This window comes from Cinclus cinclus, chromosome 4 (genome assembly GCF_963662255.1).
Source record: "Cinclus cinclus chromosome 4, bCinCin1.1, whole genome shotgun sequence".
Lineage (NCBI taxonomy): Eukaryota > Metazoa > Chordata > Aves > Passeriformes > Cinclidae > Cinclus > Cinclus cinclus.
Window position 1 is genome coordinate 48,485,078 of NC_085049.1, and position 27,166 is coordinate 48,512,243.

Genomic DNA, 27,166 nt, shown 5'->3' on the forward strand with positions numbered 1-27,166 from the left:
ACTTTTCTTTTGATGAGCTCAATGTTCTACAAACACTGTCCGTTCAATAAATTCTATAACTATTCCCAGGGTAATATGAAAAATGTATCTAATTAAAAAAATCTTAGAATGTTTATAAAATCAAAAGGCCAGGTGGGTAGGAGCAAACTGTTAGTGTCTCTCCTGCACAAGATGTAGCATTATGACTTCTGATGTAGTCAAGAGAGAGGGTTCAGCAAGCACACAGTGCATCTGGATGGATTCTAGTTGCAAAGTTCAAGAGATGAAGTGAAATGCCTCATAGTTTACTTGTTTACTTATCTTTTAAAGGATTCATTCCGTCACTGCCCTTATTTCTAAAGCTGCCCTTATTTCTAAAAGCTCCTTTTTTGAGGGAGCTGAATGAAGTTGCTATGCATTAAGTAGTGGTAAAGGAGAGAACTGGAATTCTTTCAGGGGTTTAATTAAATCTAATAAATGAAGACTCTGTTGTCGACTCTCTTTTGACCTAATGGAGAGAACCTCCTCTGTTTTAAAGAAACGTGCTTTTTCACATTGCCATCCAGTTTTCAGAAGTTGCCAAGTTCCATAAATATTTAGACACTGGTACCTTGCTGACTCAGAAATGTTGCATAATTTATAAAAAAGTTTGTAGAAAGGCTCACTAGAGTAGAGCCTTGCTTTAAGAAACACTGCGTTTAAACAGAGTTCTTTTTATCGTTGCCTTAAAAAAAGGTCCTCCCAGGGCAGTATTTATCTTCAATTTTGTGTTCTTAGTGCATGTGTAAGGCTCTTTCATGGTGGTGGTGGTGGTGGCCTCAGACCGATAGAGACGAGAGTTGTGAAGTAGCAAATTTTTTGCAGACACTGGAAGAGAATTTTGTCCAGTCTTTGCTTTCGATCCATTCTGCTGTGCAGACATATTTAGCTTGCTAATAAATTTGTGCAACATATTGAAATACATCCATGGTATTGTGAGTTCAAACCCAGCACTATATTCCAATCAAAAAATCCAAAGCTTTCTTCTCACAATTTCTATTATAGTAGCACAAAAGCATTACAAAAATTACTATTCTTGTATATTTTGCTTTACAATGTCTGCTGCAGAGACTATTGAATAAAAATGGGGAGTGCAAATGCAGGCAAGAAACAGAAAGAGAGAGTAAAAAAGTGGGGAAGCAAGCTCACACCATTATATAGATGATCAGAGTAAAATTTTGCTTTCTTCTGTTGAGTGGTGGAGGGTTTGTTGTGTTTGTGGATAGAGCATTTTTGTGTTTCATATGAAAATGACCAGCAGATGTTTATAATGATCTGTTTGGCCAACTAAAAATTATGATTAGGATTGTTTTCATTTAGAATTTAAAAAAAAATCATTAAATTGCTGATGTGTACAGACAGGAAAAAACCAAACACACAATGTGCTGCATTGGCCATTACATAAATTATCTCGCATTCACTCTAAGGTCTCCAAGCACCAAGTGAGGAGCTAGTTGAAAAATCTGCAACGCAAATTATCGCTTTTGTCTTCCTGACAGGGCTGACTAATTCATGCCAGAAGTGATCCTATTCCCACTGTACCATTTTCTTAAAAACAATACACACCCCAGTGCATGCTTTGACCCCAGCAGTGACCTCATACATTCTTTTATCAGCAGGTCAGTACATATGTCTGTTGAATTCTCCAAGTACTTGAGAAGTTAATTTGTTTTCACATTTCTGGGTTTACTGGTCATATTTGATGTTTGGACTGCACGTTGGGAGAATTTGATGTGCACGTTCCTTAATATCTGTTGGAAAAGGAAGTGGAAGCGATTTCAGTTTTAAATAAGATTGTCATTTTTTCCTTAAAAGATAACTAACAGTTAAATAACTCTAGCATCATTTCCTTAAAAATTTTGCCTGGGAGGCTTTCTACATACCAGTAGTTATTATTCTCTAAGGTAAAATTCTCCCCAAATGCCTCCAGTAAATCAGTTTTTAATTTGCATGTATGGTCTCTTATTGCAAAATCAATGCTTACTTTGGAACAGTTTTCTGGAATGAAGCTACATGGCTCACTGATAATTTTTTTTATTAAATGCTCCTTAAATTATTCTATTGCAAATAAAGTGGAGTTTGCTACAAAAGAGTTAAGCTGAATGTGTCTGCATGTCAGTGTATTCCACTTAACCCCTAACGTGTGTCATCATTTTGATGAAAATATGGAATGTGCCTTAATCTAGGCCACGTGCAACAGCAAGTCAGCAGAATGCACGAAACATCTCCCAGCAGGACTGTTAACACCTGTTTTATCTGGGTGGGTTTTCTACTTTGCACTACCCGTGGAAATTTGACATTACCTTCCAGTGTAGTCACAAAATGTTATTCCAATAAACTGCCATGGTAGGAGCTTATGGGAAATAAATTATCAGAAAATACATAACATTATTTTTGAGAGTTTGTTTGTCTCCAGATTTTGTCTTTCTTCAAATTTCCCCATTTCTAGGGAAATGGAGAATTCATGGCAAATTTCACTCAGTCTCATAGTCTGTGGCCAAGGGAACTGTGTAACATACAGCCTGCCATATGAGCATCTTTTGCAGAAACTGCAAATTTAAAATGAAACTGCTTCCTCAGAAGAGTCATTGTAAGTTTTGCATTACTCTGGGCCACATTTCTTCCCATTGCATTTAGTTTCTGATTTAGAAGAATTTGTGTGTATTCTCTGCTCTTCAAAGTAGTATTATTATGTAGTATTAGAAAAAAATGAATTGCATAGTAATACTTTGTACACTTTCTTCACAAGAAATCTTGATGGAAATATACAAATTACAGAAAGTCTTGTTCAAAAGTAAAAATCTAAATAATTTAGTAGGAACATATTTATATGGTAACAAGAACATACAAATTTGAATATGCAAGAGACAACAAAGCAGATCTCTTTCTGTCTGTGTTTAAACTGCACTATATATATATATATATATATATCCACATACATATATATATATAACCAGCTTCCTTCTGATAGTTCAATTATAACACTTGCAAAATAAGCCCATATAGTTCTATTTCACATTGTTCTCTTTTAAACAGTACTCTTAAATTTAAAAAAGGATCCTCCCTTTTAGAATACCTATGAATCAGCTATTGTGGATAACATGCAACAATACAGTGTAGTGAAAATGGTATGACAGTTTTGCAAGTAAAATTTCATGATAGCTTTTCACAGAAAGCAGGTGAATCAAAAATGGATTGGAATGGAACACGTGGCATAGAAGGTGCTTCTTATAATGATTGAGGTTACTGATCGATACTTTTACAAATAATTCTAATAAATCTCACCACATGTTATAAAAAATAAATTATAATTTCTTACTTTTATTTTGGATTAGGTACATTTTATCCCACAGGACATGTACAGTCATGAAGGCATTAGAGTTTTTTATATTTTATTTATATTATCAGTTGCACATTTTTTCTAAAGAGATGGACAGAATTTCAGCTGTGCTGAGTGTCTGTTTTACAGTGAAGAACATGTAACTCTCAATACTGAATATTATTTAAGTGATCATTTAAGAATCGCCTAGACTCCCAGACAGGGTTGAATGTGTTGAACGTGCAGCTTTTGAAGACTGGATAGGCAGGAAGATAAGGACATTGGACTGGGTAATCCTTTTTGGTATATCAGCTTTAATCTGGATGGTGCTTTTGACCTCTTCCATTGGATCTTTTTAGAGTAAGTCAGCTATGAAAAATGTATTTCTGCACCCAATACTCAGCCTTAGAAAATCACAGCACATACAGACATATATAAACCAAGCATGCTTATAAGTAGTGAGCAGTATATTCCATTATCACTGAAATGGAGCAAATTGTTAACTTGTTTGATGTTTATTTTTCGGTGAAGGAAGTATTCAACATATGCCCATTTGTACATAGTGGAAAAAACTAAATGTCCACCTGCCTAGTTCATGAAGCCTGGTTTATCAAGCCTGATTTTGTTAAATAATCTGAATGATAAAACTGAGGATAAAACCATGGCACTATAGAACAGCAAACATTTTCTATTTCTCTGTCTTATAACGTTTTAGCTCTTTGTTTTAAGGACTGGCAGAATATAAATACAAAGCAGTGAAACCAGCTGGGAAGAAAACCCATAAGGAACAAAATTACAAAGCAAACCAAAAACCTGGGTGTTTCCCACACGGCAAGTGAGTTGTCAACAGGTCACGATGTGTGCAATGGATGAATCATTTAAGAACAGAAAATGAAATAAACTTGTCCTTTTAAATCTCTGAGAACACCTATGGGTATAGCAGGTTGTGAACATTTATACATTTGGCCAAAGAATGGTCTGTTTAGGTAGTGTGTGTATGAGGTTTAAGCATGAATTTGTGACATTGTACGTGACCAATTCTCTTACTGCTATTGGACATGGGAAAATAAGAGTTTAGGCCATTTCCAACTTGAAATAATTTTCAGTGTCTCCCAGAGCACTCTATATCAGTAAATCTATATGGAAAGTTTAATTCTCTTACCAACTGTAACATGTGCATCAAAAATAATTTTATTTACTCATGAAGACATCTTGGTTGCTTGCCTGAACCTCTGATCTTTCTGTAGCCTGCCACTGAGACCAGATGACGGGCACCTGACCTACTGAATAAGCAGCCAGAACTCAAAAGCTTGTGCATGTCCTTACATTAGTGACTCCTGTTAAAATCAGACAAATAGTATCTGCTTTTACATTCTTTAAATTTTAATAATTTTATGCAACCTGTGAATCGTAAACATTTAAGAGTCCAGGTTGCCATCTGTGAGGCCTGAATTTTATTTGATTTTGATTTTACTAGTGCTACAGAACTTGAAGGAGAAGGAGATGGGTAACAACAGTAATATATTTTCTAATTCTGCATTCATTTAAATCCTCCAAACATTGTATTAGTGATGAATGTCCATGAAGGAGGAAGATTCAATGGCATGTCTCTCAACTCAAGTTAATATTTTGGGGACATTTAGGAAGAAATATGATGGTAAAGTGTATTTGAAATACAGATATTGTGACACATACTATCTCATACTGTAATACCAATCTCAAAGTAGTACTATTTATTAATTACAATTTAAAAAAAGTGGCACCAAATACTGAAGAGTTTTGTGAAGATTTGGCTCTCTAGAAAGTGAGCATGTATGTGATTCCCTGGATTTCTGTGGAATACTATTTCTATGGATGTTCTTAATCAACCATCAGCCATTACAAAACTTCTATAGGGAAAATACTATGCCAAATTTTATCTGGGAATTGTGTCACAAATCAGAATGTCAAAACACACACATGGAACTGTGGAAGATAGCACAGAATGAAGTGCTAACAGAAATTATTGTTTTAGTTTTGCTGCCAAAATAATCAAGAGTATTTAAGAGCATATATGTATAGAAACTCTATGTGGTTGTAATAACTTGTTGTTTTTATAAAGGTGTCCCATTTTTCAGGAAGAATCAAGCTCAAATTAGGCAAACAGTAACTAATTTGTGTATTTATATGTTCTTGTAAGCTGTATTGCTATAAACTTAATAAAGGGAGTTAGTCAAAGCAAGATATTTTTTGAGCCTCTTATACACACTGGTGAGTACATCCCACAAATGAGCTCTTCCTGTAAGTCAGCTGGGTTTTAAGTACTACTGTTTATCTACATGCTACTCCCCCAGTCTGATTTTGTGATTTATTTCTGTTGATAAATTTCAAATAGCTTTCATTCAAAAGCAGATTACCCACAACTACACAATATCACGTGTGTCAACGTATCTCCAATATATCTTCTTTGCATGCCACCTAATCTATTAATATTATCAGAACTGTGACACCGATGTTTATTTGTACATCATCATACAAACTGTATCCCCTTAAATGTCAGTGTAAAAATGTATTGGAGATCACTAGTATTGATGGTGTAAAGTATTCCAGGTGCTTTTTTATGATGCTATGCATATGAATACTATTAAAAGGATCACATTAATGAAGAAAGCTTAATATGTTGTAAGCATAACCCATTAGGCTTAAATTAAAAGGTATGAAATGGTCTTATCTACCTGATGATGCCCACAAATTAATTCCTAAATTATCTTCATCTTAGCCAAGTGTATCTTTAACCACAATGCTGGAGATACATTTCAGAATTTGACATCATATCCTTGAGTTTTGATAAGGAGGTGATTAGGCATCAGAATTAGGTTTTTTGTTACCTCTAAAAAGCAATTTCATGCAGTGTTGTTAGACTTTCAACATGGTTCATTGAATAGCTAAGTGGTAAATACCTATATGGCAATGAAGAGTTATTATATTGTTAACTTATCCTATTTATAGTTGTTAGGGTTTTTAATATTGAAGTTCTGCTACTCAATGTGCTGCATTTATTCCACTCTTTTGAATCTTTAATATAAAATAAGAGCCTTGGAACAAAATAAAAATCAGGTATTGGCAGTGATGGAGAACTTTATCAAAAACAGCAGTCTGATCTTGGCAACGTGTACCAATTGGCAAATTTGAGACTCCTCTCTGGCATGATATGTAAGATTTGGAGTCAGTCTGTATATCCTGAATTCTGTACTGTAATGAGTGATATCTTCTGCTACAATACCTTGTAGTTCTTATACTACTCACTATAATGATAAATATAATCGCTGCTATAAATTAGTTCTTTTTGCAGGCAAAGTTCACTACAGACTTGTGGTCACATATAAGGTACAAAATTTGTCTGGTGTCTGTGTTGTGTTACACCACAAAATCTTCAGCTGCTGATATACAAGCAGTAGAATTCTACACACACAGTGTCAGCTCTAGGAGAAGTTTATCCCAGTGAATAACTACTTATATAAACATGGACTTCAGGAATTTGTACCACTCTTGGTTGAAACAGTACTGAGGAATGGAAGCTGCTTGAAATCTCTTGGAACTTTTGTAATTGCAAAATTACTCTCATCTGTGTGTGAGGTTGAAGAAAAAGTGTTTGGGGCTGCTTGGGTTTGAGTTCAAAGAATAACTGTGGTTTGCCAGGGCAAGAAGTAGGTAATTAAAGCAATATTTAGGGACGCACTACGAGCTTCAGAATGCGACAATTTTAAGGCTAACATTTTTGAGACTGGAGTGGAAAGAAAGTGAAAATAACCCAAAAATGTATTAATGCATGTCTCGTTGAATCCCCTAAGAGTTTCTGAGGGTTGTATAGTAACTGCAGTTATTATCAGAAAACTGACTGCAAGAGTTGTTTTCTGACATTTTCAGGGTATTAAGGGCCTGTGAGTTGCCACACCAAACTTGCTCAATTCGCAAGTCAAAACAAGACTTTATTATAAGGCTAACAGTGCAACCCCAGTCTATTGTCTGACAGCTGGCCACTGCTATTGCTTCATACACCCCTACCAAAAGGGTGACTTTGGACTCAGGGCTTCTGTTGCACTTCTCTTGGTGAACTCTGAAGCTAAACAGAATTTGCTTTGTAGTTCTGCAGCATACTGAGTCATTGGTGTTAGTGGTTCTAATTAGTTTTCTTTTCTGAGTGTTTAAGAGACATGACTTCAGAGACACATGCTGAAAGGTAGTCACATAAAGTAACCAAATGCTATTTCTATAGGATATTTTTCACTAAATGTGTATGAAGGTTTAGGTATTAGGCTTGTTATTTTCTGGCTATTCAGTATTGCAGGTAGATAGTGAGATGTTTTCACATTAGGGCTCAAATATTCTCCAGTGAACTAGGTTTTTGTTATAACTGTGGTCTCCTGAACTACTGCATAATGCCCATTATCAAAAATGACTTGATTGAACTAGAATATGTGTTAGGAAATATTGTTCCTGTTATTTGAAGATGGGTGTTACTGATGTACCATACTGATTTTTCTTGCCTTTTTTCCCCATTTTTTCCCCTCCATTTGGCTTCCAGTACTAAATTAGAGAGCAGAATTTCCCAAAGGTCCAGACACAATGAGTAATACAGCTAATAGCCCACCAAATCTTCATTTCTTTCCAGTTTTTCCAGGGCAGAAAAATATTCCTTTCAAAGACTTTTTTTCTGATGCAGTTGACATTGTTTAAAGGTTGAGTAGAAACACTCTCTTCACGTGCACTATTTTCCCAGCTGATGCAGGGGTTTAGCTGGAGGTCAGGCTGAGCCAGGAGCAGCACCTTGCACCCTGTCCCTCCTTCCCACCTCCCCTTTCCTCTCCCAAAGCCGGCTTTACTCAGGCTGGGACACGCCCTCCCCTGTGCTGGCTCCGGTGCTTATCTGGCGGCTTGGGGAGCCGAGTGACTCAAGTCCCTTTGCCTTTTGCTGGGTGAGTTCCCTGCGCGGAGCCAGCCCCTGGTGAGCCCAGAGAAGCGCTGGAGCCCAGCGGCAGCAGGGCCCTCTCACCTGGGAGGAAGAGGAGGTGAGGAAGAATCAGATCTTCCTATTTTAGCTCCAGCCAGCTTGCGACTGATTTAGCTGTGTCGCGTCTCTATGTCTTAACAAAATTACCTAGTTAATTTGGGTTTTTTCGTGGTGTAAAGCTACATAAGCATTTGAGAAAATGACATTTAATGCCTGGGTTTCTGCAGCGATTGTGTTGGGCCAGAGCTGGAGTAATCCCATTGATTTTAGGACTGTTATTCCACATTCTAAGATGTGAAAATTGGTGACACCCACCAAACTGATTTATGAAAGCTTTATGGTAGACCCCAGTTTTTTGGTAGATTTCATTAATTACCTGCAGACTTAAGAGTTTTGGTTTTCTTCTGTAATTGATTCAGTAAAGAGATTATTTATCATTCACTGTAAATGTTTGCATGCCCTTGAAATCAAGGTTTGAAAAGACTTCTAAAAATGTGTTTAGCAGTGTGTTGTCCTTTATTGTCCTTGAAGAGCATATATAAATATTTTTCAGATATTAATAAATTTATACATTTATACCCATGGATCAAGACAGTCTGTAGATTGATAATACATATTTGTAGGGTCAGTAGTAAAAAGAATATTTATATCCTTTTAGCTACTACTATTTCCAGAGGACAATGGCAGAATTCCTATAGAAAGATGACAGTAGTCAAAGACTTTCCTAGTCAGGAAAAGATACTGCCTAGGATCTTTGCTATCAGAAAGATCCTTCAAGTAGCTTTCATTCCAGGAATGAATTTATTCCTTATGTTTTGATGGTTGAAAACCACTGACATGAGATATTGTAAAGCATGTAAACATTCAAATAAAATAACTGCATGGACTTGGGCCACTGCAGCTTTATGTTTTTGGTGTTGAATATTCTTCGCTTTATTTTTAATATTCTCCAATGATAGTAGGTATTTAAAATATACTGTTAAAATTTTGTTTTATTTTTGTGGTCCCAATTGCCTTGAAATAAATGCATCAACCTAAAGTATTTTAAAATCAAACCTGTTGAAGCCACTTGAAACAAGACACCTCTCTATACATATTTTTTCTGTTTTCATAGCAGCATATTTATAGACAAAATAATAATTTTTACATTTATAGCTGATTATTCCTTCAGAGGTCCTGGAAGGACTGGGGTGATCAGCTGAGGATGGTGACTCAACCTTTTGGAACACCCTGTCTCCCTCGTCTATTAGAAATAGATACATGAAAGCAGACTAATTCTGTGATTATTCATTTTAGAGGCAGCAGTTTAATCCTTTTATTGATCTACACTTTGGCTACATTTTTGTACCTAAAGCTTTCTTTAGGTAAAAAGTTCTCATGTTTGTACCTAAAGCTCTCTTTAGCTCTCTTTGTGGTAACTGTAGATTTCTTCTAAATCTCCAGAAGAAGCCAACACCATGCTTTTTATTAAGCAAGAACTCCTCTGAGGAGCATAAACAATAAATAAGTTGAATTTACTTATTGCAAGATATGAAGGAAAATAATTAGAGGAACAACCACTTATGAGAGTGGTATAATTTTCACAGAATCCTAAATCAACCCAAGCCAGTACCTTTGCTTACATCATTGCAGGTTTTTGCTTACGTTTTTTAGTAAACTCAGCCATTCACATCTCCAGAGATACACTCAATGTCTAATTCTCTATGTGTGCTTTCACTGCTGCATGTTTGTAGCATGCAAAATCCAGTTTTATGTTAACTGGGTGGGTTGCTGAGTTGCCAGCATGCCATTCTGGATTGGGCATTTGTGTATTATTTTTAAGCACCAAAGCAGACAATGAAAGCTTTATCTTGATTCCCCAATTAGCAATAATCATTCTTGCTAAACTTTGGCAAAGAGCTGCAGTATGCAATGAATGTAAAGTATTCATTCCTGGGCTTTTTTTTTTTTTTTGTTTCTTCCCCCTCTCAACATTTCTATGATTCGTCAAATAGTCTTATCCTGCTCATTATTTCTATTCATGTTGCAGATTGAGAATGTTGATGTCTGCCTTAGCTTTCTGGCAGCCAGAGGCGTAAATGTCCAAGGTCTTTCTGCAGAAGGTAAGAGAAACAAATAATCGGAACACATAACAAGATTTTATTCTGAAATCACTTGCACCTAAATACCAAGCTCCAGCTGTCCTGAACAGCATGCAAATATAGATTAGTGACAAGTGAGAGAGTTTCCTTTTAAATTTTCCCTTGAAATTGAACCAAGAAGTGCAATGTTTATGAAGCTTGAGACAGTGTTTTAAAACAATATTTTTTCAATGGTATTATTGTTTTCATGTTACCTCCACAATATTAGATAGCACAGAACATCCCAGGCATACTTCTTCTTTCCACTTGTTCATATATTTGATTCAAAACAGCAAACAAGAACATAAGAATCTTGCTCAGTTAAATAAACCCAGGGAAGATTATTTGTTTCAGCAAATTTATTATTACTAGTAATGTTATCCAGATGAGTCTGAAAATTACAGTATTCCTTTGATGTCTCCTATTATGTGAAAGAGTGCATGGCTTTGCTGCTTCAGTTGTTCTGCTGTATTAGTCACCATAAATGATTGCCTAACATGGTTGCAACTAATGGATAAATAATACACAAAAGCATTAGAAATACCAGTTGTCTTAATTATTATGTAATATCCCACTGTTCATGTAAGAGTCAAATGAATTAATAAAATGTACATGTACATGTCCTGTAGCAAATGAAGCAGTTCTGCAAGGTGCTGAGCACCTTCAAAATCCTTTTGACCTCTATGGCACCTGAAGGTAACAGGTCCAGAGATGCAACCCTGTATTTTACTTTTGCTTGTAGCACAACTAAAAGCTGGAAGGATTTTTTATTTTTTCAATGATGATAATTTCAGTTGAATTCTGGAAGATTCATGGAGAAAAAATTTGGAGTGCTAACCACTATTAGATTTTTCAATTAGCTCAGAATTACTGTCATTCACCATCTGAACCTATCTAGGATATCTAGCAACACAGACATGATATGTACTATCTATTCATCTTGGTTGTCAAATTGTGAAAAGCTCCTTAAGCGATTAAAGAGAACGTTTGTGTGTACTTGTAGATATCTTGTTGCAAGAGAATACTGAAATTTTTCAAGCTGTCATTCACCTCAAAGATATTTAGAACCATAAATTCTAGAGCACACTATTTTTACTTTCATATAAGGTATAAATTAAATGTGTGAATAGCATGAATTTATTTTATGAGGATACTTATCATTCTTTAATATCTTGACATGGCACATGACAAATTTTCTGTACTTTTCAAAATCAGAATCTGTGTGCGTTCCGTAATGCCTTTATTTCTACTTTGGTTTTGCTTTGGAAAATAATTTTGATAGTATATAAACTTCACTTTTGTAGCTTTAAGTTCATATACTACAAAAGAGTACTATTACATAGGAATAAATGCAAGGACTGTGATTTAAAATGCTCACTATTCTTCAAAACTGGATTTTAACATTTAGTGCTGAAGTAAGATTAAAATTAATTCTGCTATCACAAAGTTGGTCATGAATCTGGGGTAAATCCACTACTGTCTTCATAATGCTATTCTTCAAAGTACTGCAGAGGTGTGATTACCTTAAATATACCATTTTTACTATGTATAATCCTGAATAGTACAGTTTTTTAGGGGGAGAAGAAATGGAGTTTCTCGTAATAAACTTTGGTAAATGTGTCTTTTTACTACCGGGTAATTTATTAATGACCAGAAAGGTTGTGGAACAATAAACCATAAGCTTGTTAATTTTGAGGATTTCGCAACCAGTTTATGACCTCATTTTGACAACTGAGCAAAGAGGTCTAGCAAAAAAGTAATTTTTAAATCTTGACTGCCGAATCCCTGCTTGAGAGCCCAGTTGATAAATAGTTATCCAGTTGCTACAAAGAAAAACAGTCCCCTCATTTTCCAAGTATATGTTTACTACACATTAGAAATTTTTTGATTTTTTGCTTGTGAGAGGTCTTCTAACTTTAACTCTATCAAAAGGAGGAAAGAAAAAGTTACTGATAGCATCCTTCTCTAAAAATAGTAATATATTAACTCAAAAAGAGCAAAATTTTAAGATTAAAATTGTTGAATGGGATTTAACAAAGGATTCTTCATCTAGGCATTAAGTTTTGCAAAATGATGAGAATAAATAAACTGGTGTCGTGTATTGACAATCTTCTCAAATCAGAGCCACTTAAAATGGATGGTTACATGGTTTCTGGGGTGTTTTTAGGGTATTTTTAAGTACAAATTTTCTGTATTTCTTGACAATGATCTTCCTTGAAACCAGCATGACTGCAAAAGTCATAGTTGCCTAAAAATTTTACTTGTTCTGGTAGAGTTCTGCATATCTGTCATAGTCTCATTGCGAATCAAAGATCCTGCAGCATCTTCTCAAGGAAGTTGAATAAGTATGGCTGCTTAGAACAAATCTACATTTTGAAAAGTATATTCCAGTGTTCAGGACTGGGTTTGCTTTTGAAGAACAGGTTGTGAGCATAAAAGCTCCAGTGTTTGCTGGCCTTAGTATATGTATTAACATTTTACCTAATCCTATTGAAAGAAAATTAATATGGTTTAAGAGACATGAAAATGATATTAATTTTATATAAATTCAACTTGAAAATTTGCCTAGGAAAGGTATGTAGCACACATAGCTCAGTATTTTGATTTGCAGGGAAGGCAGAATAGTTGTGGCATTACATGTCAGGTTGCAAGACAATAGGTCTAATAATAACCTTTCACCAGGTGGTCAGTGCCAAAGAAAATTAATAATGAGGTTATGAAGAGACCTACATGCTGCAGATAATTTCATTAAAGTCTTCTGAGGTTTCTTTTTTGACAATGAGATCCTCTATCAGCCAAGAATAACAACATCCTTGTAAAATCTTCGTCTCGGGCTGGGCAAAAGCTAAAAATGTAATGGGATAGGGATGCTTTCAGGGTTCACTAGAATTGTATACAAGTAGCTGTTTACTCTCATCAAAGCTTACTTCTTGTCTTCATTATCAGTAATAGCAGTATAAAATAGAATGCTATAAAATCATGTCATTTGAAAGTTCAAAGATGTAATCATGAGCATTACAGTCACCTTTTTAAAAAGCAATCTTCCATTCATTTTCTTCCATTCATTTTCATTTCATTTTTCTTCCATTTCATTTTCTTCTCTCACGTTTCCTGCACATCTATATGAATGGATGTGTGCTCACCAACAAGAGCCATTACCATACAGTCTTTTCAATTTTTCCAGAACTCACTATTTATTACCAATGTGCACAGAATTTGCCCTGAAAGCAAAAATAGTAATTTAAAGTAATGAGATTTGAAGGGATGTATATTTAAGACCAGAAAGAATTCAGAATTTTCTGAATGAGCTTTAATTAGAATATTTGTACTTTGTTGAGACAGGACTATTCATTTCAGATTGTGTCCTGTTTAAGATTGGGTATACTCTTCTTTATGACCCTGCAAATGAGCCATCATGAAGGCATTGTGGAGATAGGTGTTTACTGCAACACTGACACATAAAAACCCAAAAATTATAATAAAAAATAAACTATTAGTGACACTAAAATGTCTCTGATATTACAGGCAAATGAAGAGCTATGACATAAACATGTATAGCTATAGGTATGTACACACATATTTCAGTATGACTTTTACAGAACTGAAGTCTAAACCAAAGTATTTTCACTTCCTTTTCTCTCTTTTTTTTTTCTTGTTAATAGAAATAAGGAATGGAAATTTGAAAGCCATTTTAGGGCTGTTTTTCAGTTTGTCTCGGTACAAACAGCAGCAACATCATCAGCAACAGTACTACCAGTCTTTGGTGGAGCTACAACAGCAAGTCCCTTCAACTCCAGCTGATATCAGCCAGTCCAAAACACACCAAGATATGCAGTCAAGGTAGGTTAAGAAGTCATTTTTGTCAGATGTAAAAGCTTTTTATTTTTCTGTTTGAAAAAGACAAAATTTTGTATGAAAATTAGGCCATGTAAATGTTTTTTAGTTATTTACCCAGTGGTTTCAATGTGTTTTTTGGTAACAAGCCTGCATTTCTTGGGAGTAGAGTTAGAGCAAGAGCAGAGAACATTCCCAATTAGATATAGTTCCAGTTTTAATTAATTGTAAGCCTTTATTTATTATTGATTTTTCTGCCCATTGCACAATAAGAGGCTGCTAGCACACCGTGTGGTTAGTATACTAGTGATTTTCATGTTTTCTTCACATATCCAGTTCCTAAGGTAAATTAAAAATTTCAAATAATTAACAAAATGGATGGGGGAAAGGCACAATTAATACTTTAATTTGTTATAAACTCTTTTTGTCCCCACATATTCTGTTTTTTTGAGGGCCTAATTCTATTTGAAGGTTTTTTTAAAAGGGAGAAGAAATAGCTTTAATCTAGTTGTTTCTTTTAAAGAGCCAGTTTTTTATTTAGTTTTAAGAAAGCAAGGCACTTATCAGAATCCAATAATTGCTGAATTACATTGCTTTCAGACTGCATCTGAAAACATATTTTCAGAAGATAGTTTATTAAAGGGCACTATAGAAGAATGAGTTTGAAAGACAAGTATATCTTTAAATGGAAAGAGTATTAACAATGTATATTTTATTGGGGAAGTTTAAAAAAAATGGCAGCTCTATGTCTTCATGAAGAGTTTTGTCTGTTGCTTTGTAGGGTTTAGTATTTGTTCCATTTTTTTATATCCTTGCTTAAACCATTTTTGTGGACTTACTGGACGACTGTATGTCTGTAATATAGGAAGTCAATGATCTAGATTGGATTAAAAGCATTAGGCTAATATATTGAGATTCTGGTTCTTAATTCCATTGATGTATAGCTTACACTTTCATATATATAATAAACATATTTCTTCTTCAATTGACAAAGCTTTAACACTTCAACCTGATATAAATCTATACCTTGGAAATAGAAATGTTTTAAAAATACATTTTGGAGGAAAGTGTTGCTAATAGCATTTTGATTATCTCATTTGATGCAAAAATTAAGATACACGTGTTTGTCTGGGGCATTACGAAGTGAAATTCTTTTATTTTTCTGCTGCTGAAAATTAATGTCTTTGAAGGCTTTTCCTGTGAATTATACTATTAATATGTAATCTAGGAAACTATGGTAGGGTCCTAGAAGAGTTTAACCATTCTCAACATTTTCAAAAGCTGAATTTCAGCTTTATGAAGGATATTTAATATTACTTGAGAGGGAGTAACATCTTGTTATTCAAGAATTAAGTGTTCACAGCTTTAATCAGGGGAATTAAGAACTTAGCCAGCTTCCTGTAAATGCCTTTGGTTACTGGTTTTTTTTGTTTTTAATTTAGTGAAAGAACTGAAATATTTCCTGATTTTGTAATTTGCCCATGGTGAATTTTTAATAACAACAACAAAGAAAAATTTACAGTGTTCCTTTATACATCTTGACTATTGCAAGGGTTTGTCTAAAAACACCCTGGGTAAAGCAGGTTCTTTACTATTTGGATGACAGTGATTGCACATGATAGGCAAAGATGTGATGAATCTTTTATTTAGCTTTCCATTATAATTTCCTGAGATCTCATGGTCCTTCTGCACCTTTTTCTCCTCTTCTTTTTTTGCTATGTTGTAACATGCTTCATTAAGAAGAAATACAATTATTCCGTTTCCCAGATCCTCCACATTTATGATTTTGTAGAGTGAGGTGTGAAGACTGGTGTAAAAAATATTCAACTCCCATCAGTGTGCTTTAGACCTTCCACTTTAATCTAGGAGTTTAAAATCATTTAATTCTTTGATTACATTTCTGTCCATAGCTAGGTTTTGGCTGTAAAATATTTCTATGTAAAAAATTACCAGACCAAGATTGATGCCATCTTTCTTATTTCTCATCTGTAAACTGAAAGCAATATTTTTTCTGTTTGCTTTCAGATATAGAGAAGTTTGAGTCTTGTTACTATAAACTTCTGTATTGCCTGAGGGAGTATGGTTTCTTCTATCCATATATTTTTCATTTAAGTATTTAAAGATAAATAAAGATGCCTACTAAAAACTTTCCTCTGTATGAAAATTTCTACCTTCTACCATAAATACATCTAGTGTTATGAGCTGCTAGCAAATCAAGGAGCCCTGGAACTTAGAAACAAACAGAAATACAATTATTTTTATACTAATTTTCTTTTTCCTTTTTTTTTTATTTTTCATTGTTTTGAAGTAATGTAAAGAAATTAGCATAAAATATTTCCCCTCCTAAGAAAAATGTGCAAACAAGTTTTCCACAAATAGATGGGCATATATAAACATACACTGGTGTGGATTCTCTGTGGTGAGCTTACCAACACTTCTTTTCAGAGCAGTCATTTAATTCAATAATTTTCCCAGTAAAATAAATAATTTGAAAATTATTTTATAATATTTACCAAACACGTTTCTAGCTTAAATATGCTAATGGGTAAATAAAAGCTGCTTTTTAGAAAGAAGCCAAAATATAAATTAAAAAAAAAGAGAAGATGACTTTGGTCGTCTTGCAAGATTCATCTTGCTTCTTGCCCACTTTTTGCTATCTGAAATGTGGACAGGCAGCTTACATGATTCCTCAAACTGGTTTCTATGGTTGCTTTCATGTCAGGTGTGTCAGCAGTAATTACAGAAGCAACCCACATAACTGAGCTGTGGGAAGCTCATGATTTAGAAAGTCCTGAAGAGCTCACATGACTGCTCTGTGGGACACTTGAGACCTTGAAATATTTTTGGCAAAAAGTAGTTTCATACAGATACTGAAACCTATACATTTCAATGAATGGAGAATTTTGGAAAGTGATAAAATCTGAAATGTATTTTAATGTACATTTTTCACATTGTCCATATGAAATTATTAATTCTATAGCTAATCTAACTGCTGTCAATCAAAAATGGAGTTGGTTTTTTGTTTTTCTGAAGTGCTGTTGGTAGAACATGCTGTTTTTTCCTCTCATAGTGATTGTTAATCTTTACAACTATTTGTTACTACATACTTATTGTGCAGGTATGCCTTTTTTATTAACATTGAAGTTCTGAGTATGTTTTTAAAAAATTTTGATTCTTTCTGTTTTCTAGCATTTGTAACATAACTGTAGAAAGGTTTGGTATGCAGAAGCCTTAAGGCAGAGAATCCCTTATGATGTACATTTTGGAAAAAAATATTTGGCAAATTCACATTACAGAGAGTGGTTCCCATTAAATTGGCCTGTGGCCTTTTATTACCTAGAAATAGTTCTTTCAGGTTTTTGAAAGGAGCCAGAAAAATTATTATTATGGCAGAAGTCAGATAATGAATGTAGCTTCTAACAAGTGACTGGGACTTTCATAGTTTTTCAGTAATATCAAAACACTTTATACCTAATTTAAGTAAATTTTCAAGGGTGTTGTGACAATCATTTTCCTGCACCATTTTAATGGAAGACTCACTAATATTTACTTTGCTAGACACCTGAGGAATAACAATGTCTTTTTGAGGCACTCTGTACATTTAAGTGCATTTGATATCCATGTGCTTGTATGTGTGCATACATGTAAGCAAAATCAAAATATATGCATTGATAAGGGTGGATGCTTTTTATAGACTTTGTACATTTTTTTAAATCTACAATAATCAATTACATTTCATATTGTACTTTACATATTTGAAACTATGTCTTAGTTTCAATTAATAACTGAGGTTGTTTTAGGTTAGAATATTCTACAAGAAAAGTTATTTTCTTCATTGCTTCCAGCTAACATATAGTAAGCATAATGTGTAATTTCAGCTTTATTTCCTAGCACATAAAAAGCTGTTGTATTTTCTTTATTAAACAAATATGAGAAGGTGATGCCCTTCACTTTTTCCAAGAGAAACGCAGATTATACATGGGAGAGAGAAATACCTCTGAGAAGTCACACTGAAGATGGTCAAATTACAGAGGTTGTAGCATTCAAGCCCTGCTGAAAACCATGAAAGTTTTGTCTTTGTATGTGCAGGGCTAGCATCATTCTCTTAATTTAAAAGGCTGGTCCTGCTGGTGATGGTGATGATGATGGTGGTGGTGGTGGTGATTGTACTCATCCCCATTTCCAGGTTATGATGTCCTCAGTAATGATCAATATCTGTGACTGATCTGCAAGCCTCCATGTGCCACTGAGGACAAGCTACTTCATGCAGTGTTTGAACCTTTTGTCAATAAAAACTGAAACAGGCACCAAATTATATTAGGACTTTATAGGTTTCATACACAGGTTGTTTTGCTAAGGCAGACAAACAGAAGCCCCAGGGGGAAGTTATAATCAGAATATCACAAGACTAGATGGATTAGTTTTGTGCAGAAACGGGGAATTCAGGAAACTAATTCAGGAGGCTGGTTGTCCTCGTGTGACTAGGAGACAACACAGACCAGGAATGTAATTAAACCAATTTCTGGATAAACTCTTTCCTAAGTGCAAAGTTTGCATGGGAGGATAATTAATCTCCTTTCAAAGTTATCCAAAACTGGTCAGTGTGGCAATACTCTGACATTCCTATTCCCATGTAAGCTGTCTGTGACCAATGTCAGAATTGTGAAAACTGTGCATACAGAAGGCAAGCAAGATTCTTCTTGTGAAAGAGTATCATTGGCCTATCTAGTTCTGTGGCCAACAGAAACATTTCAAATGAAATATAAAAGGAAGGAAGATGATTCATGGTAAGTGAAATTGCCTTGCAAAAAGCATGCTTTTTTATGGAAGATCACAATTTTGCACCAGTAATAATTAAAAACTCTGAAATTACTAGACTATTAGTGAAAAAACTGCAGTAAATACAGAGTAACCAAAGGCAGATAATAGTTTTAGATGTGATTTCTGATTTCTTTTTACCCTAAAATTTTCTGTATTCTTCCATGTCTAATGGTGGGAATTGAATATTTCAAAATCTGAAGTTGGCGCTTCACTCTTTCTTTATTACTTTATTGCAGCTCTGAGATTTATTTTATAAAATACAGTGCTGGTGGCCTTATTTATATCTGTCAGTGCAGATAGATGACAACAATGACTGCATTATATTTTTATGCTTCGCTTTGGTAGTGGATTCCATTATCAGAGCAATACATCTGTGGTGATGATCTTTCAACCACCCAGACACTAAGAGAAAACAGATGTGGGTGAAAGCAATTCTGTCTCATCTACAGATTAGACTGTAACTGGTTTCAGTAAGCTGCCAGAAAAATTCCGCTAGACGGACAAACTATTTTATCACGTACAGCAATGGTGAGCACAGCTTGAGGTCCAGATGGATTTTGTTAAATTTGTTAAATTAAAAGTGCACCCTGTTTTCCTGGGCATATAAACAAAGTTAGGTAGCTGATTTCTAAAGGAAGTTGCATATATAACTACTGCAAGGAGCAGGGTTTCATGTTGCCAGCTGCTCAGAAGTACTAGGGAAGAAATGAAGCATATTGGACACAGAGCTTGTGCGGTGTGAAATACAGTAATTAAAATGTTATCGGTTATGATTATGAATTGAAATAGATCCATGTCAGAATAGTGGCAATCTGCATAGCAATCTTGATTACATCTCTCTGTTTAGAAAAAGGCCTTCTTTTAAATATTCTGAAGGTTTATAATATGGTTACAGTAGTCTACACTGAGTGCATTGCACTGGCATAGGCTGGAAAATGGAAGGTGTACATAGTTGTGTGTGTTTCTTGGCTACTCTACAGGAAAGTGATGAAACAAGTCCCTTTGCTGTCCTTAGCTCTTCCCATTGATAGTCACTTGCTTTTGGTAAAGATAAAAAGAGAGGTAGTTCTTGCTTTTCCCACTGTGGAATCATTATCAAATCACTGATTCTGAAGAGAAGCAAAAATAGGAAAATATTTATTTCTTCTTTCTGTTCCCTGTTTGCTAAGCAGACAAAGTGCTGTTAATCTAATTTGATGTATTTTTATATGTCTGGGAGATAATGCAGAATGAGTTGCTTAATGTGATTCTTCCGGGATCTGTAGGAAGCTGACCTTCAAATGGCCCTTAGGTACTTAATTTTATTGTAACCTTTTATTTTACCTTGCAAATCAGCTATAGCCCCATTTTATTCTATTCCCCAAAGATGCAGTCATTACAGTCCTCAAGGTTCCAAATCACAGAAACTTCAGAAAGGAAGTTCTTTCATCATATTTGTCCTGAAGTCCAAGTAAATAAAGCATTTAGTGTCTCTCAGCATCAAATGACTAACCTCTCTAGCAACCTTCAGGTAAAAAAGATAGAACAAAGCAGTAGTACGAACGTATTTTTCATATACTTCTGTGTAACTCATCCTCTCTAAGAAGTTATCTACTAACATTACTTAAGCTTAAAATAATTGGGAAAAGGGTGTTTCAAAGTGACATTCAGGTTCTGAAATAAATGTTTCTTCTATAGTTATAATACACCACTCTAGCAGATTGTGGCATGTCTAGAGAGAAAATAAAAACTCTAAAAAGCATTTTTGGTCTCATAATGGCATTTCAGATTTTTTTCTAAAGTGTTCATCCCCTCTTTGACATTTTCACTACCAGTCCTTCATAAACTGCTTGTATCTTTTGCCATCTTGCATATTTCTTTGGGTTGGATTCTTCAAACTTGTCCTTTACTGATTGGTGTCTCCCCTTATTGCACAGTTTTTTCTCCTTGAAAAGTATCTGATGTATGTCTAAACATTTTCTTTAGGAACCTGTGACATGTAGTTACCCTGATTTCTTCTGTTTATAAATTACCTCTGCTCAAGAAGAATATTTTTCCCTGCCTCTTCTGCTGTTTGCAGTTCAAAATGCAACTGTCATCTTTTCTCATTATCTGTTCTTGCAGTTTTCAAAAGAATGTTTTAAATCAGTTTAGTGGCAATTTTCATTTTGTGCATTTCAGGTATTGTCATTGTCTGGACTACGTGACCCTTGCCACTCATTACTTTTCATATGTCAGTTTTTATGCACTTTGGCTGTAATTTTCACTGTTGCTAATCCAGATCATGTAGAATTAATGGGAAGTGTTCCATTCATTCTTGTAGCACTTGAATCCAATCTTTTATGTATTTCCTTTCGAAGGAATAGAAGCTTTATAATGAAGTTATTTTCCCTTCAATCATTCTTTGTTGCTCTACCATCATTCTCTACTGAGATAGATTAGATCTTCTCATTCTCTGAAAATGAAATCTGATGCAAATGTCCAGACAATTACTACTTTCCCAGATCTGCCACCAATTTAATTCTGATATCTTGTGAAGGTTAGAGGTTGCCTATAATTATTTGTATATGGCAAATGGAATTTCAACACATGCAAAAGGCAAGGGTAGCCATATTAAATTAGCACAGTCTTCATTCTTTTTTTTTTCCTTTCTTTGTCAGACGATTCCTTTTTACCTGTTATGAAGCAAAATGTTCTTTCTTTGTTCCTATTTATTCCTTAATAAATTCATGATACCAATGTGTGGCCTAGTCTTTTCCTTGCATTTTTACATTCATTTAAGTCATAATTTTATATTTGTACTGTTACTTTGCTTCTGTAAGTCCTTTTTATCATCTGTTATATCTTACTATTTTCACAGACTGTGCAACAAATTTGATATTCTACATATTGTGGTTTTGCAGGTGTCAGTTAATGGAATAACACTGTAGTTGGAAGCTACTGTGAAGGAGATGACTTTCTCTCTTCATTTGCCAAAAACACTCCAAAATAATAATCTATATAAATTCCAAAGAAGCATAGGCAGTGCTGTTTGGCAATCGTTGCCTATGGAAAATTGATTAAATAGAAGTGAAGATAAAGGGGGTTTTATATTTATAATTCATCAGACTTATGAGAATTTACTTCTGTTTTGAAAATACTTATGGGCAACTAGCTGAGCTGCTGGTAGAATCCTTTGTATTTTCTTTATATTACAAAACACTTTACCATTTTAAAGTCAATGGGGAGACCAAACAAAATGCTTACAGACATATTTTACTACTGTTAATAGAAACAGTTAACCATGTGATAATTTTTTGACTGAGGCAGGTTTATAGCAATCCCAACCATATATTAGGATGTGTTGCAGATGTGGACTTTGTGAAAATCTGTGCAAAGATTCAAGAGATAATTATAATAGATTTGAAGAAGTGAAAGCATCAGCATTTCTGTCACCTCCATTTTCATTCCCTCTAGGACAAAACTTTATTACAGTTTCATTGTATCAACCTGTGAAGTAGAATGGTGGCATAGGATTCTGTGCAGATACTCTGACAGAATTTTATTCTAGTATAAGATGATAAAAGGTATTGAGATGAGGTTGTAAAATGGTACAAATGGTCCCTAAGGGCCTAATCCTAGTTCTGGCAGCGCACTGTTATCCACTTGTCCAATTTGTTCAGAGAAGAATACTAAGGTTTAAAAGATGGTATTTTGGGTGTACTACAGGTTAAGATCAGCAGCTAAGTAGCACAGTGTCCTAAACCACAACACACAGTTACTGCTAGATATCCATTTTGTTTCTTTAATATTGTGATTCATGTACCCCTTCACTGAATTCCACAAAATACCTATACTGCAAGAATGGACCAAAGCAGGAAAGCTATAGTCACTATGACAGACAATTTATTCTTATTAAAGTTTCTGTATTCTGCAGGAACATAAATATTGATGCAAACTCGGTTATCTGCATTTTGGTTTAGGAATTGTGAACAATAGGAAAACACTGAAAATATAATTTTACTTGTACCTTCAAGCATGAATCATTTGGAGACAGACTGCTTGAATTAGATGCCAGAATTTCAAAGAGCGGAAAGGAGAAATGTCCAAATAATTTAGAACAGATGACAGTGTATGAGCCAGAATTGCATGAACCATGGACATTTCCTCTTGTGAATGCAAAAAAAAAAAAAAACCAAAAAAAAGTGTATTTATGTGTGAGATATATACAGAGAATATACCTCTATCTATAAAATACACATTCATAAATAACTTTTATATAAATGTTAAATATTTATTTTAAATAAATAAATATGTATAGGTGTAAATATATGTAGATCTATATAGATACATACATGTAGATATGACCATATATTAATTCACAAAGACTGGGCTAAAAAGGGGGAAAAAAAGTCTGAAAAATATTGTTTGTATAGAAAATCAAGTTTTTTGGTTTCTTCCTCAGTGTTCCTTCGAAGTACATTTGGGGGATCAGGGATCTTCTACCTGCCCAAACTGGAATGGTGAGGGCTTGGAAACTTTTGTTTCCTGTGGAATCTTTTCCGGCACACATGGAATTTGGAGTCAAGTGTACCTTAGAATGTTGCCTCTTGTGCTTTTCAACCAGTAGGATGATGAGCAGCTAAATAGCTTACTTAAGAAAAAAAAAAACTAAAAAGAAGAAAGGTACACATGTCAAATGATACCTTCTGGGCAAATTTTTAGATTGAAACAGCATTCTTTTAAACTAGTCATTTTTCAGAGAATTTTTCTAATACTAAAGTCTTGAACAACTCTCACACTAGAGACTAAATGCACTTTATAAGATCAACAGCATATTAAAATTCAAGTATGCCAGTAAGGAAGAAGGAGTTTGATTACATACTACGAAACCCTTTGCCTTCTTCTAATTTTAACATAGTGCATAGCTGGCATTTTAGAACCACCATGTGACTCTTAACATTTATAGGAAAATGACAGTGTGATGTAACATGATCCTTTTGATCTTTTGAAAGACTTAATAAAAAGTATATGATATTCAGGGTGTCACTGCATGGGTTACTTTTTGAAGACAGAGGTTAAAATATTTTTAGCTTGATTCATGCTCTTTTTTAGGCTTACAGAAGCTTCATCCTTCAGCTTTATGTGTTAACCTACTTTCAAGGACCTGCTTCTTTTCTGACATACTGTATGGCAGCAAGATAGAGTTTCTGGTAGTTTAGTCCAGTGTCAAACAACCTGCCTTCCTTCTTCATAAAATCATAGAATGATTTAGGTTGGAAAAGACCTCTAAGTTTATCAAGTTGAAGTGCTACCCCCGCACTGGCAAGTCCACCACTAAAACCTGTCCCTAAGTGCCACTTAGAGTCATTTGATACTGTAGCCTATATTGATTTCCTAGTCTCCTCCACACCTTTTAGGACCGTTTTGTAGCTGTGTCATGCCTGCAGATGAGCTGTCTGTCAGTTCCCCATCCTGATGGAACATGGTGCGTAGGTCCCCAGAGCAGCTGACTGTGCTGCACAGCCACGCGGCGCTGTGCAAAGCCCTGGTTCCTGCAGCCAGTCAGCACAACACAGACATGGGGCTCTCCACCAGCACCTCGGGGTCAGCAACATCGCTATCCTTTCTCCTCAGTACTACCTCAGCTACCTCTGTGCTGAACTGCCTTTCTGGGCTGTCTCAGGATGTTTATTCCATTCTATTCCATCCCATCACAGCAAAGGAAATTTCCTAGTTCTCACCATTTCATACCTGCTGTGTTGACTAGTGTTTCCCTGGTTTATAAGAAAAAATATTGATGACTTCCATCTGGAAGACAGAGTCCATGTTATTTTTGCAGGGTCCAGATTATTTCTAAGGATTTGGTATCAGATGCCTATATGCCATTTTACCTGTTTTGGACAGCATTTACCTCACTTCCCCTATGTGTTATTTGGAAGAGGAGACCTAAGCATGATGTCTGGTCCTGTGTACATGGTGTAGATGATTGCTGATATGAGTATTATGACAGTGGAAAGGGTCTTGGTAGTAGACAGCTGAGAATCAGAGGCCTTCAAAATCCCCCTTTCCAGCCCTCTGACAAGTAAAGCCTTTCTTGTCCCAAATGCTGTAACATTAAACTGGTACTGTTGGGTATGCCCAGATCCATTACCCCTAACGCAGATACATACTTACTATAACACAGTGTGGATTTGTAAGTGTTACAAATAACTTTTAAACAAAATGTGTTTATTTTCCTGACTGACAGATATTACGCAGAGACAATTATCCGGTAAGATGGAGGGCTGTAGGTAAATATTTATTTATACATTTAAAAGAGTGGCTAGGTAAGTCTAGTCTGAAACAGCGTTGCAGTTCACATTCATAAAAGTGAGGCCAGCAACTGGGAAATGCATCCATGCAAAGCTTTCATGGGATCAGCACATCCAGAGCTAATTGACACGGAAAACCTAAAATCATTAGGTACTTGATGCGCCTGCTTTATGAGTTGTTAATTTCTCTTTTTGCCTTTCTTTTGTCACTTGACTTTGGAAAATAAATTTACACAGTCACAGTGGAAATCATGCTTTACCACTCATTTTTTGCTGACGTTGACACTTTCATCAATGCCTGTCAAGTCTGTCTGGAAAGTTTGGAAGTAATCTATAGGCTGGTGTTTCATGAATTTGATAGTGGATGGAATATCAAGTAACAGGCACAGAAGGGAAGCATTCTAGCAAGCATTATCAGATAGATATATTTTTATTGCTATTAAAAGTCTGTGGGCTAGTTTAATCAACACTGAGATTAAGAGTTTTTATCTTTCACTTTACTCTGGAATGTGTTGTTTGAGGTGGAAGTGCTATGATACACTAAGGCACTGGAACCTACTCACTCTTTTATCCCATTTAACTTTCTGTGTTGATTGTACTGTGTATCATTCCACCTTTTACAGCCAAAGTGCACTAAGGTTTTATTTGACATACAATTTTTCTCACAAGTTTTTTATTTTAGACCAGCTATTCATTTCTAGATTCCTTCAATTTAAATATGTTGGGAAAAAAGTCCAAAAACCCCATGAGCTAAAGATCTCATCAAAAGAACCTTTATTTGGGTTAAATTTAGTAAAGTAGCAATAATCTCACTTCCCATTTCAGTCTCAGGTTGTCCCTTGGTTTGTGCCTTCTGCTTGCCCCTTTTCAGCACTGCAGTGCTAAGGAAGGGAAGACCTTTTGTACCTGACAGCTTCTCCCATCTGGTTTACACTCAGGTCTGGCTGCTTCAGTGGAGTGGCAGGAATTCTTAACACTGTTCTGGTCAACTCAACACCATCAGGTGTTTCCTAAAAGTGCTGCCAGTGTACAAATCTGGGACTAGAGCACTGTGGTTTCTGATGCTACTCAGAAGAATTGCTGGAAGATGCAGAACTGACAAACAAGACATCTGTGACTACCAGAGTTTCTGTTTACTCAGTTGTCTATGACTTCCTTAATAATCCACGGAATTTGATGTTTTGATTGAACCTGGCTTAGGCACGTGTCTACAGCCTTAGACTGTGTGCATCTCAAAGGATGCACCTGTCTATGTAAACTGAAATTACCTGACAGAAAGCTGTACCTTGGCCATACATTTGATATATCCCCTATGCAAATGTCTAAAAGATTAGAGGAAGTAATTTGCTGTCTAGTGCTGCCAGATTGTTGGGTGTCAAAAATTTTAGCCCTGTAGCATAGCATGTTTTCTGTTGCAGAAATGCTTCTTGGATGCCTTAATAGACAAAGGTGCATTTTCCTATGGAATTTCACAGTGAGTCTAAGCACATGCCAGGACTTTCTTATTTCAGCCTCTGATTCACTTCCTGGGTCATCACATACATGACCTGTGCTGTAGCAGTAATAAAATTTGTGGCAGGGTGCTTCTTCCATATAGCTCTACTGTCAGGAGGGTCACCTTGCTTTAGCAGGAATTTTTTTGAGTCCACATTGAAGTTGGTATAGCAAATCTGTTCCTGAGAGCCCTACTGCGAATCCAGTAGGTTGGTGGAGAGACCAGCAGGAGTATATTTGTGCTTAGTGCTTTCCATGGAGAAAAAAAAAAAAAAAAAAAAAAAAACTACAATATTTT

At 35.2% G+C, this 27,166-nt stretch overlaps 1 protein-coding gene across 2 annotated transcripts in view; it reads left to right on the plus strand.

Moving 5' to 3' along the window:
* NAV3 (neuron navigator 3) overlaps positions 1–27,166 on the plus strand; it is a 247,066-nt gene that overhangs the window by 83,250 nt on the left and 136,650 nt on the right. For both annotated transcript variants that reach the window (XM_062492048.1, XM_062492049.1), the window contains exons 4-5: positions 10,357–10,429; positions 14,110–14,287. In XM_062492048.1, the coding sequence (XP_062348032.1) occupies positions 10,357–10,429; positions 14,110–14,287 (251 nt within the window). The remainder of the gene's footprint in view (positions 1–10,356; positions 10,430–14,109; positions 14,288–27,166) is intronic.